Raw genomic sequence first — 13,418 nt, 5'->3', positions numbered from 1 at the left:
TACAAAAAGATATGCTATAACGTAATTATTTTAAAAAATTTAAATTTATAGTTCTAAATTGTATATAAAGTTAATTCGCATGTCAACTTCTTGATCTATTTAGGATCCATGTACGACCATCAAAATAACATTATTTAAATACTTTATTTTAAAAGATATATTTAAAGGAATGAGACCTTCAAATCATTATCGATACGATATGTATGAATTGAGCCCTGGAAAAGAATAATTTCAATGATAAAAGTTGTCATATTCCGCTAAGTAATTCGGATTCGACCAGAACATTATCTGTAAGATGGGCATGAATTTATTCAAATGAAAAATAAAACAAATACTATCATGAAACCATAACAAATACTAATTCGGTATCTATTGATTAGGGGCTTTATTAAGCCAAAATTCCCAATACCGTACACTGAATCTCTTATTTTTTTTTCCTCCAAAGAATACAAAGTCGGCTGATGTCAAAAATCATGAAAATTACATAAATCTGCTTTTCTTTCAACGGACTGTATTTAGTGTGACATTTGAAATACAAATCATCTCGATTTAATACCAATTTGTTGTGCTGATCCCCTCCCTAGCACTTCCACCATACCGGGAGCTTAAGAAGAAGGGATGGAAGAGATTTCCCAGTGTACTTCAAACCAACTTTTCGCCACCACAACGGCGAATAACATCATCGAGGTTCATGTCGTTGGCCGTGTCATGGTAGATAAACCGCGCCCGACAGGGATGACTCCTTGAAAGCTTTCACTTGATTCTTCCCCTTCTAGGGAACCAGCACACAATTTTATAAAAGCAAAATAGGTAAAAATGAACATAAAAACAATAATAATATTAAGAAAAAGGGAAGATGAAATGTAGGTCACATTTCTACTGTTCAAAACTGATCAAATTATGAAATTTTCATATTATTTTAGTCCCCATTCCATGTCCTACCTACTCAAATATTGTCCATAGGATCTCATACCGTTTGCCATGTCCAATCTATGCTTCCTAAGGTCCAAATTTGCCAATAACCCAATATCGAGAAACTAGCTCATTGATTTAGAAATTGATCACCGCTTTCAGATTTATCTGGTTCAAGGAAGTTAAATCAAGGCATGTCCTCACCCGTAGTATCATCACCGGCATTAGCCCCTGCAATTCCAATACACGAGTATAAAGAATCTTCATCCACTTTCAGCTGGTCATAGGCAAGGTAGATGTCTTCAATAGATGCTGCCTCATAGAGATAAGTAAGCTCTTTGATGCATGATATGTCCTGAATTCCAAAGAAAATAAAAGTAAATTCGGAACTTATTACCATGACCAGGAGACTAGTAAGAATTGAAAAGTATTGGTACATCGTTGTCACATTACAAAATGTTTCAAACATATAAAGTACTAAAAAATAAGAATATAATAACATAAGATAAAGACTGAACTATCTAATTCCATTTCACCTTTCTAGGAACAGAAGCAGCTTGTAGGTGAGCCAACAATCCAAGCCAATAAGCATTGGACTTTATTTCAGCTTCATGCCTCATTAAAAGAGTCCGCTTTGCCTGCATATTTATAAATTGCATTTATAAACTTAAACAAATGAAAGCTAGCTTGTCTAAATTCTGGTTTTTTTACCCATGAACCACATTCTTTCGCAACAATTTCAAATTACATCGTAACAAGAAATAGCACATTAAGGTCATAACACTTGTATAAGAACCGACCCTCTCCAGTTCCCTTGGAGAAATCTTGTTGGTGTGTAAACCTCTAAGAACATTCTTGCAAGCATCAACAGCTTTATATACCTGGAAATTAATCCCAAAAATTGGCGATGAGGCCAAAAACACAATAATAGTACCCACAAAAACAGAAAAAAGAAAGCAGATGTATCTGGATTAATTCCCCACCTTGCTTGGAGTGGATGTTACAGATACTACATACCATCCAAGCTTAAGTCGATCAAACAAGTTCAACTCAAATGATACATCATATGTTAACCCAAGGGAATCCCGGACTGTTGTAAAAAGCCTGTGTCAAGTTGGGTAGAATTTGCATTAGATAATTTCCAAAGGCATGTATGGATTTGTAAAGGATACCCCAGAGGGTAAAAACTTAAAACATAAACAAAAAATCTATTTTAACTAACAATTGCAGCTGATTAACCTAACACTCCTGACTGCAATTTTAAAGCTTGGGACTTGTCTCATCTAACAGTGAAACGTGGTACAAGTTACAGCAGCAGCCAATAATTGAACGCTTTGCATACCACTAAAATGCATTTTCTATCAATTCAGCATCACTAGACAATATATGCATGCAGTTGGCTAAGAATAATTACCTAGAATTTATAACCTCGGCTAATAACCCCATTGTTATGCCATAGAAAAGTGGATGACTGCGAAGCTTTCTTTGCAGATCCTTCTGAACATCGTTCCCCTCCTCATAATGGAGTTGTGCTGCAAAGTAAACAACCAGCCATAAGAGTGTTTAATTTCAAGGAAAACACACCTCACTTCACATGAATATCACACAAAAGTATGAGAATATATTTCATATCATTTTTCATTTAAAGATCATTTGAATTATTTAACTTGTATTCTGCAGCTCTGCTATACTGACAAATCCGTTGACTCAGACAATAAATGAGCACTCTTTTGGCTCACTATATTTCATATCATTTATTCATTTAAAGATCATTTAAATTATTTAACTTGTATTCTGCAGCTCTGCTATAATGACAAATCCGTTGACTCAGACAATAAATGAGCACTCTTTTGGCTCACAAGGAAACCAAAATCATGGCTCATAACAGTATCTATAGTTGGCTGTGGCACTTCACAGCTCCAAAATACAATCTGCCTCCATTTAAAAGAATCTTCACAAAATAAACACTCAGTTTATGGAACCAGGTCGAATACTCAACTAAATTATAATAGGAAAGGTTAAACAAAACAAAGGCAAATAGAAAGATACACTAAATCACTATGCTCAAGCTGCTATAAAATGGAACTGCTCTGTTAGCAAAATAAGCAAATTGTTAAAGACCCGAGTCAGGACAACAGTGGCCAAATGATTCTCAACAGCTTAAGCTCAAGTGTTATCACTGATCAAGTAGAACTATTGCATGGGTCTGATCATTCACATTCATACCCAATGTGGGACGGAATCTCACATATCATGACCATGCTATGGGAACCAAGAACCAAGTTCTACACATGCAATGTTAGAGCCCACCATTAGCCAGATACATTGATATCAACTGTAATGATCTGGCTCTAAGCAACAATTTTTCAGGCTTATGTGACTCTCCAAACCTAGAACTCAAGTTACAAGTTACAAGTAATTGACTATGACACTCATACGAGTTCCAACTTCCAATATTCACATTCACATTCAAAATGCGATGGGAAATCAGAATCCCATCAACTCAAATGCTCGATGTCCTCACCAAGACCTCACATCTTAATCACAATTAAGCTCCACACCACAAAATAAGATCTTACCAGCATGATGTGAAAGCCCAGACTGGGCAGGCAAGTGCTCTAACACCGACTTAACAACCCAAGTTTAACCACCACTGACCTAATAAGTTAAAAACCCTAAACCAGGCCATCAAAATACTAAGCTCAAGTTATTCTGAATGATCGACTAGAACCTTTGCAAGGAATCATGGTTCACATTCATACCCAATGTTCAGTTGGTTGCCACAATTCATACACCTACATTTTAATCCACTCAACAGTAAGCTTGATGGCAAGGCTCTCAAGTTAAGAACTCTTCAAACCTTCTAGCTGTTCTTATATTGTTTTTAAGATTGGACACTATGCAACCTTGCAGTCCCCATAAGTCCAAGAAGCTAAAGAATTGAGATGGAAAAATACTATCCAACTCTACGCATCAAAGATAACTCACCATCAGCAACTGATTCCAATAGGTCTTTCCCGTCAATTGTAAAACCCCAACGGTTAGGTGCAGGGCCTGCAATATATGCACATGCCCTTTCATCGGTGTCCTTCAAGAATACCTATTTGAAAAAAAAACACGTAAAGATCTTCTAGGAAGAAACAAACAGGTTGCAAGATAAATACGCAGATTGTAAAATATGAATTCCACAAAAGTTTCCCAAATATTGCATGTACATGACGAGACTATAACTTGAGCAAAGGTCTTACTTGTTGAAACTGCAAGTCAGATGGAGAAGGTCGAAACAAGATTGGACTAAGTTCATTCTCACTTTCGGAGTTTCTTGATGCTCTTACTGTTCCCAGGTAATCAAGAATACAAGACTCGATCTCCTCCTCGGAGAAGTCCCCTACAATACTTACCTGAAAAATGAAGACAAACAGATTTAAATTTTAAGAAAAAGAGGCTCGTTTGGAATGCCAGCTTCAGTTCGAAGATTTGAAAGTGAATATTTACCTCCATATTATCACCTACAAACTGATTCATGACAGCATCTTTCACAGATTTGAGGGTTAAATTTTGTAATGATTTTGGAGTCGGTTCAACAAAGCGCTCATCATCATTCATCATTGCTAACATGAGTTTGTGAGCAGTTGAGCGTTCCAAACTTTTTGGAATAGACCGATAGTAGGACAAATACAATTGTCTAGCTCTATCAAATGCATCCTCGACCCAGACACTATGCTGCAAATCAGAAGCCATCTTTTATTACAACACAGTAAATATCATTGTATCATAACTTTATGATAAAAATCAAGTATTCATAAGAAGGACTCCGTCCCGGAATTTCTTAGTCCTAATAACTTTAAACAAAAAGAAAGATCAACAAATATAGATATAGTTATCAACATGTGATACCTCGAGCACCATATGAAGTAACTGGAAAGCAGCACGCATCCCATTGTCTCTCAAAGTAAAACGGAACTCCATTGCAATAAATTCCTCGGTGGACTCCAAGGAGCAATTTATCATGTGGTTCACACAAAAGAGTTCTACCTGGGAATCACATAAAAAATAACATAAGATAAATAATAAGTGGGAAAAAGAAGGCTGAGAATTTTTAGTCAGATTATAACAGTGTGAAAACAGTAGCAAATTGGATCAACTTAAATAGTTCATATTGATAGAGATGAGAGAATAGAACATATGATCATTGCACAAAGAAGAGGGCAACAGAAAGTTATCCTCAATTTTTCATTTTAGTAAAAAGATCAAATATTTTATCATCAATCATCATGCATTTCCAGACTTTTTCCCCAATGAACCACTATTTAAAATAGATAACCCAAAGAAAGGTACTATGACTGGAAAATAATCAAAGTATCTATTTAAGAAGTGATAAGAACAACAAAAAGAAAAAAAAAAGACCTGTTCCCTTGAGAAGTTGCCAACTCGACCTCCCTCACTGAGAGTTCGGACACCTACAACTACAGCTCCGTTTGAATCGGAAGATTCAGCAGCTCTTCCCCCACCAACTATGAGCCGCATTACACCTCCCCTGGCTTCATTTTTTGAGATCTGAAAAAAAAGGTTTCATATGGATAAGTTCATAAACAATTCCATGCGAGTGTAAGACATGTCGAATTGACCAGACATATTGTTGTTTCCAGATTTTTTTAATACATCCATAATTAATGTAATCAGATATAAAATTTCATAAGCCAATCAAAAAGTACCTAGTTAAGGTCGTCATGCAAAGCTACATACATACTGAATTTGTAAATAAATATAGTCTACATTTAGTAATTAAAAAGATCTATCTGCATTGACAATAATTTACTGTCAAAGGAAAAAGAAACTCAAGGAATAGCCAAGGTAAAGACATCGCAACAACTAAATTAAAAACCACACACAACTTACAAACATTAAGCAAAAACTTAAGATTTATTTGGTAGACCAGGGCTAATCTTCAGAAAACTACTACATAGGAAAACAAAATACTCAAATCCAGTCATATCAGATAGTACTATTAGACACAAATAACCATTATTCCTTTTTAATTAGTCAAAATGTAACTAAAAGCAAAATATGCAAGCCATACCTTATAATTTACCGGAATGCCATTAGAAAGACGGAGTTGAGTAATCCCTGTTTCCTTGTCTTGCAATTTTGTGACACTTATTTCAGGACTAGGAGGAATAAAAGAAGGCCTCCGCTGCATCCTTAACTCTTGCAACAATTGTGGAGATATTAATTCCTTTGGCACTTCAAGCTGCAGAAAAGAAAAATAAGTTTATCAGTGACCCTCCTTGAATTAACTTCTGCAAATATAGAATAAGCAAACACAATGCGAAGTGGCCATTAATATAGATACAAAAGAAGACCTCAGGCTCAGCTTCAATAGGTTCTATCAGTCCTGACTTTATTGCAGATGTGATCTCAGTTGAGGTTATCTTGAATTCAGTTTCACCAATGCCATCAACATGGACTTTCTTTGGAACACACACAACAACTGCTGCTGGAAGGGGTGCAGTAGGTTTTCCAACATCAGAGATAAATTCTAATACCTGTGCGCCAATTGAGTTGACCTAAATGACAGAACAGTCAAAAAATGTCCACAAGGAATTTATTTTAATGTAAAATAGTGATATTAAGTGCCAAGAAAAGAGAAAAATAACATATTTCAAACAACTGCTTAAAGTTATACCAGCCTTATGCACAAGTACGACATGGAAAACCCACATCTATAAATCAACTTGTACTTCTTTCCCAAGAATGAATTAAACCTTCCACCCAAATCATGTTTCAGAAAATGCAAAGAATAAAGGAATTTATGAACTACTTCCATTATATCATAGCAACCAGCTCTGTCATAGTATTCGGGAGACACAAAAATAGAGCATTACAGAAAACAAGTAAAAACCATGGTGAAATTGTCAGTATATGTCCAAGAAGCATACATTTCATAAAGATGGAAATAAAAATTGTGAAGGATTATTCCCAAAACATCCTATTAACAGACTTCAACCAACATTAGTTTCACTTCCCCATCTCATTTGCTCAACTCTATGATGAAAATATGCCTTATTAAAACAGAAAATGAAAAATGCTCATGTAGAGAGCAAAAAGCATGAAGAACAATTGCAGAGGTTAGGATCATTAACTTACTTCTTCAAGAGTAACTGTTCCAGCAACAGCGATCAAACACTCATGTCCTTGTGTCTGATCCATAACTATATGGCCCAGTGCATCACTTTCCATAATAAAATCCAAATTGTCAACTGACGATACATTGTCAATCATTGCTGCCAGATGTTCACTATCTTTTAACAGTGCATCCATATAGCGAGTCAATTCACCCTTAGTAACACCAAATTCCTTGAGCCTTCGAACCTGTGACCAACACAATATATATGGATTTAAAGCCATTTGATGTGAATCAATCAAAACAATATTCTACCATCATCCCATAGTAAACAAATAAAGAAGGAAAAGTTGAAGGTAACAACAGAAGAACACCCATAGTTATTCCAGAGAATAATTACTCATCCGCACCACTAACCGACGAAGGGAAAAGGTAAAATCAACAGAAGAAAATAGAAGACTGTAAATGATAAAGGAAACACAAACCTCTTGAACAGCAACCTTAATTGCATCCTGCCAATTCTTGGGCTCTGCTGTGACTGTAAGAGTTGTGACAGTGCATCCTTCCCTTCCCGAATCACTATGGTCCAACTCAACTGAAGTAAAAGGTGGATTTGAACTCTGGCAATTACATAAATTAGCTCAAAATTTCAAAAGAAATGTTAATGTTATTTTTGTGACTTGGAAGTGGGAATGTAAGGGCGTGGCAATAAACAAAATGGGCAAGTTCTCTGGCTAATAAAGGCTGTAAGGGTGAAAAGGAGTGGAGAATTAGCACACCTTGTATCTTGAATTAATACGAAAATGCAAGGCAGACAGAAATATCCTTTTCATCAGAACATTTCTCAGGTCTCTGAAAGTTCGAACATTGGTCACAGGAATCTGCAGGAAGTTTTACAAGACAATATCTGAGACAAATGGCACACCTAGGTCTAGTTGTTGAAGTTTCATTGGAAATGAGTAACAAAACAATTGAATAAGAGAGAAGACAGACTATTATGCATAAATGAAGTAATAAACAATGTACCAGGAGAAAGACTGTACAACTACTATTGAATTAGGAAACTGTTTGTTGTGTGTGTGTGTGGGGGGGTGTATAGTATGAGATAACAAGAGAATGAATGTTAGTACATTTAAATTCTACATGAACAGAAACTAAAAGCATCTAATTTTGATAAGACAAGCATCTGATTGATAAATAATAAACTGCCTATTTCCTGCTTATCTATAATGTTCTATAATAATCAACATATTTACATGCCAAATCATACATTACAGATAAGCATGAGCACACCTCTGATAAAGCACATTCCTAATTAGAGCAAAACAGCATGGAATTTTTAACTCAAAGTCTTAGCACAACATAGACAGTATTCCTATGAAAATAAAACAAGGAGACTATGAAAATTTAACCGTAGAAAAACTAATAAAAAAAATTCACTAAACAAGCGTCATTTCCCCAACCTTGCAAAACATGTTAATTGAAAAATTCTGAAGCAACTCATGCTGAAATATTTGTGGAGGCTTGATGTCAGTTTTATGTCCAGGAAGAGACCAGTTGTGCTTTATAGGAGGACGAACGGCATGCCTTTCCTTTTTAAGAATTTTAGATTGATCTGCTGCATTAGATGATCTTTCATGAGATGAACTTCCAGCAAACCCAGCTGAGAGTTTAGGAACTAGAAAATTAGCCATGGCACCAAATGCACTAGAAGTGGGAGGTGGGGCTGTTTCATTTTCGAGGCCGATTTGTTCAAAAACAGTCTGCATAGAATCAAAAGGTTGCAGTCAAGAACATTGATGCTACTTATTATGACAACAGATGCAATAAATAATAACAAATTAACTTGTGCCATACTTCAATCTGGTTTATTGTCTTTGAGATATTATTGATGTCCCCCACAATGTACAAAGTTGCATTAGCTGGAAAATACCACCGTTCATGAAATTTTCTTATTTTATCTGCATCCCACTTCTTGATCTGCTCTTCTAATCCAATTGGAAATCTTTTGCTTAGCTTGTTCTCAGAATGCAAATGTTGTAATAACTGCATGCAAAAAGAAAGCAATAATGACAGATTAGAATTTGAGCAAACTTAGAATAAAAAGCAGCCAAACCATAGTATCAGCCTCATTAGCACCTGACAGTCAACACGGTACTCTATTGTATTCATCATCTGTAATTCTGAAAGTATAGCACGTCTCTCTTTTTCAACCCGAGAAGAAAGGAATTTTGGATGGAAAGCTATCTGTATGCATGAAACGGGAATGATAAGCTGAAACTTTGTTACTGTGCTTAATAGGTTTTATTTTAGGGATAGGTGAGGGGGTGGGAAATGGGAAAGGAGAAGTCCGTCTGCAATCGCATCAGCACCAAGTCCTTATAATTCAAATGAGACAAATTATCTTTTAAAAAAAGACTGGTGTCATTGAGTTTCATACCTCGTTCAATGCATCCAAAACAAGTGGAAGTAAATCTTCACCAGCATCCTGATAAACAAGCCAATCATCAACAAATATACAAGAAACATATTGTTGGCAAATACCAAGCCATTCAACCAATACTCAGTTTGAAAATATAAATAGACAAGTCTTCCATTAACTTTTATTCACAGATCCTCAGGCAAATGCAGAAAGGTTTCATAACTATGTTGAATCAAATCTTATACTTATTTAGCTTCTTTAGTTGACCCATGCCAAAGAAAAATAATGAATAGAAAAAATAAAATCACACAGTAGAAATATATATACCAAGATAAAGCACATTACAAAGATTAAAATGCCACACATGCGCACACACACTCTCTCACACATAAAAAAGTGGCAAATGCAAGAACTTTAATCCCCGAAGCAAGCAAAGAATAAAAAGATGATACATTTGAGCCTAAAGACAATGTGGAAGAGTAAATGTATTGAAATAAACCTTGGTATAAGTTGGTGAATGGATGTGAAAAACTGTATGGTGGAAATCAGTGTAAGCATTTGAGCGAGCCCCAGTTCCAAGAAGTTTTTCTCGTTTCTTGCTTCCAAGGAATGCGACATGTTCGATCATATGTGCTATTCCCTGCTCGTCATCTTCCTCATCAATCGATCCCACATGAACCTCCATATGTGCTTCAAACCTAAAGTCATTTTAACATATTACTACCTAAATACAAGAAACAGAGAATATTGTCTCATCTGTATGAAGCAGGTCAGTTGATGAACGCCTCCTATTTCAGGTATGTTATTATTCAAGATTCAAATTTGAAGTTTCAGGATAGTAACACATCACAGACCGTGCTTTCAACATCATAAAAACTTTTACTGTGTAAAAGAAGCTGATTTTGAAACTCAAGGTAGTTATCAATTGTGATTACAATCTGTCCTTGCCAAAGAAGAGAAGAAAACTAGAAAATTATGCTCAAGGCGTTTAATGATTTTAACACCAAATAAGAAAGGGAAAAAAATATTCAAACATGCACTTCTAATGTTAGTCAAGATGGAGCATTACTTTATCTCAGAATTCTTTTTACATCCTTAAAAACAAGAAGCTGCTAATATTGAGAGGGAATTGTACCTGTTTGCTGGAACTTTATTTGGCAAAATAAGGTAGCGAAGGCCATTTTTCAGTTGTCCGCGATGTAGCTTTGGGTGGGAAGGAAGTTCAGTAGACAAAAACCCCTCTAGTTCAGCTCTTTGTAATTGAGGATATAATGAATCAAAATCTTGCTTTTCAAGAAGACCATCTGGCAAGGCAATACTTGCTGCGTGTGGTTCATCTGGACCAACAGTAGCACATAGAGGACGGATATGATTGCCCTGAAACAATTGCTTAATAAGATTAATGAATCAAGTAAAAATAACACTCAAGGATCATTATTTTTTTATGCAATACACTGAAGCCGTTGAAAGCAGCTTAAGAAACAAATACTTACATGAGTTTTGAATGTGTGGGCAGAGAGAGGAAAGCAAGATTTCTGGCGAAAGGGTGTAGTCTTGCCGCAGCAGCTGCCGCTAAGGGATGAACAGCACGGAACCCAAGTTTTCAACTGTTGTGAGCGTGAGACAGAGACTCTCCCTTTCCATGCCTTGGAAGCATCGCTGGTCCTCTTCTTCATAATCTTCAACTTCCTATCCGAAATATTATTTCGAATCTGGTATAATTCAATAGAATTCATATCTCTAACGTCACCCAGCCACCTTCATGCACCACAATATCCCCATTTTACATAAGGGTTAACTCTCTTAAAAGTTGAAAAACAATTCAATAAATCTGAATACTTCAAAACGAAAACCAATACAAGAACAACAATTACACCTAATGCAAATAAACAATAACGGGAGAAAGAAGAGTTTACCGGGCAGCTGCAGCGGCTGGAACCGATGGGGATTGGAAACGGGTCAAAGCAAAAGAAGCGGTAGGAACAGGAATGTTAACCCTAATCATGCTCCTTAGCCCTTTGGAAACGGAAGAATCCCATCGGCTTTGAGGGACTTGGATTCCGGCCATCACCGATGAACTTGACGACGTTGCCATGACTCGCTACCCTGCTGCGGCTACTGAACGGAACCGCTTATGAGCTTTATTTGTATATCTAGTAGTTGAAGATGATAACTAACTAATTATTTATTTATGAGAGATTTTGCTCTTTTTCTTAAGGAGTTATTCCTAAAACATTATTATTTTTATTTAAATCATTAATATTTTTTAATATTTTCAATAAAGTAACCAATAATAATAAAATCAGTAAAAAAATAATATTTTAGATAATATTTTATCATATATATTAATAAAATCGGTAAAGCGTCCAATAATAATAAAATTGATAAAAATAATAATAATTTAAATAATATTTTACCGAAAATATTAAAAAAATAATAACAAAACCAATAACACATTTTTTCATCCGTATATTAAGATTACAACACATGATATTTCCCTTTTCTCCCCCAAACTACAGTTTAAAAAAAAGGCTAGTTGAATTTATAAATTACATAAATTGCAAACTTCATCACTAAACTTTACTTCTATCATATTTTGCTCATTAAGCTTTAAAAATTTTCAATTTCATCACTAAGCGTAATACATTAAATTTTTTGATCACTGAACTTTACTCTCTCCGCTATTTTGATCACTCCACTTTTAAATAGTTAACGATGTTTTAAAAAAATAAAATTTTTACTAGAACGACATCATTTTGCATCTATATAACATCTCATTTTAACGCGTTAATTATTTAACGACTAAATGATTAAAGAAATCTAATGTATTAAGTTCAATGAGAAAATTAAAAGGATTTAAAGTACATTGAATGAAATAGGAAAAAAATAAAGTTCAGTCACCAAATTTGTAATTTATCGTTATAAATTTCATTTGCTTGATGATTGGGCCATCATGGTCTTGGTTTGTCTCCACTAGTTAAACCGAATCGCTACAGGTTTTGAATCTAGATTTCTCGTTTATTAGCCAATAAAAGGAAAAATAATCTTCGCAGCAGAGCCGGCCAGTGCCACACGTATTTTGGCCAAAAGGAAACTTTGAAGGAAAAATCAAGCCTCGAGTCACAATCGGCGTGGGCGTTTTCGGTTCACTACTAGTGTCGTGTTGGTTTTATGCTACAATATAACCATAAAGACATGTATTGTTTCGATTTTAATTCCGTTTAATTCGATAACCATGTATTAATCTATATCATATGGAATCAATTACATTATTATACATTGATTTAAATAATTTGGATAACAATATTTAAATAATTTAAGACATTTAATTTTATATTCAAATAATTAAAAAATTACATATATTTAACTCTGATGCTTACTGAAGATACTCGTTTTTTTCATTTGAATATTATTTATATTTATATTTTATTATTATTATTATAATTATAATTATTATTATTAAAAAAAATTATTTACTATTCTAGGCAGGCCCAATACCCGAGGCCCACTTACAATCAAACCCAAATCAGAAGCCCAATGGAAACCCTAAATTAATTAGGGTATATATCATCCCAGCCGCCGCTCTCCTTGCCAGCCGTTGGATCTAACCGCTCTCCTTGCCAGCCGTTGGATCTAGGTTAGATCCAACGGCCCAGATGGTTCCAGATGCAAACGGGACCACGCGACGCCATTTCTACTTTCAGCTGCTCCACGTCGCTCCGCCGCTGCCACGATGCCCCATCAAAGTTTCCAGAAGATCCGTTACAGCCGCACACGTCGCCTGTTTCTGGTGAGTCACCACCATAGGTTTGGTGACTCACCGGCCTTCACTCTTGTGACCGGTCCGAGGCGCATCTCGTTGAGGCTATAAAAGCCTTGACCCACCTGCAAACAAGGAGATCAACAGCCACAGAGAAGAAAAAAAAGCAATCCAGCAACCACAAATCACCAAAACAGTAA

At 35.5% G+C, this 13,418-nt stretch overlaps 1 protein-coding gene across 5 annotated transcripts; it reads right to left on the bottom strand.

Annotated features, from left to right (window-relative positions):
- Positions 1–657: 657 nt before the first annotated feature.
- On the bottom strand, positions 658–11,675 carry LOC120157510 (stromal processing peptidase, chloroplastic-like). Of its 5 annotated transcripts, none has more exons than XM_039168610.1 (25): positions 11,375–11,553; positions 10,952–11,216; positions 10,594–10,835; positions 9,958–10,156; positions 9,477–9,524; positions 9,176–9,283; positions 8,894–9,082; positions 8,500–8,799; positions 7,816–7,917; positions 7,522–7,656; positions 7,060–7,284; positions 6,276–6,479; positions 5,993–6,163; positions 5,320–5,469; positions 4,810–4,947; positions 4,408–4,635; positions 4,161–4,313; positions 3,901–4,012; positions 3,773–3,775; positions 2,327–2,444; positions 1,896–2,016; positions 1,713–1,793; positions 1,449–1,550; positions 1,117–1,267; positions 658–781 (listed from the first exon to the last, which is right to left on the bottom strand). In XM_039168610.1, the coding sequence occupies exons 1-25, from the start codon at positions 11,551–11,553 to the stop codon at positions 690–692; spliced, it is 3,816 nt and encodes a 1,271-aa protein (XP_039024541.1). In that variant the 3' UTR covers positions 658–689. The 5 variants fall into 5 exon arrangements, with proteins under 5 accessions (XP_039024541.1, XP_039024556.1, XP_039024549.1 ...); XM_039168625.1 differs by having other exon boundaries at positions 658–772; XM_039168618.1 differs by lacking the exon at positions 3,773–3,775.
- Between the last annotated feature and the right edge of the window lie 1,743 nt (positions 11,676–13,418).

This window comes from Hibiscus syriacus, unplaced genomic scaffold (assembly GCF_006381635.1).
Source record: "Hibiscus syriacus cultivar Baekdansim isolate YM2019G1 unplaced genomic scaffold, ASM638163v2 tig00002840_pilon, whole genome shotgun sequence".
Taxonomy (NCBI): domain Eukaryota; kingdom Viridiplantae; phylum Streptophyta; class Magnoliopsida; order Malvales; family Malvaceae; genus Hibiscus; species Hibiscus syriacus.
This window is presented reverse-complemented; position numbering and strand designations above follow the sequence as displayed.

What these genes read in the sequence shown, in the direction of transcription:
- LOC120157510 (XM_039168610.1), bottom strand. Translation starts at nt 11,553, where the DNA reads ATGGCAACGTCGTCAAGTTCATCGGTGATGGCCGGAATCCAAGTCCCT. An exon ending in CCAGCCGCTGCAGCTGCCCG is followed by an intron (nt 11,217 to 11,374) that starts GTAAACTCTTCT and finishes TGGTGCATGAAG; the next exon opens with GTGGCTGGGTGACGTTAGAG. An exon ending in CTATTGAAGCTGAGCCTGAG is followed by an intron (nt 6,164 to 6,275) that starts GTCTTCTTTTGT and finishes TCTTTTCTGCAG; the next exon opens with CTTGAAGTGCCAAAGGAATT.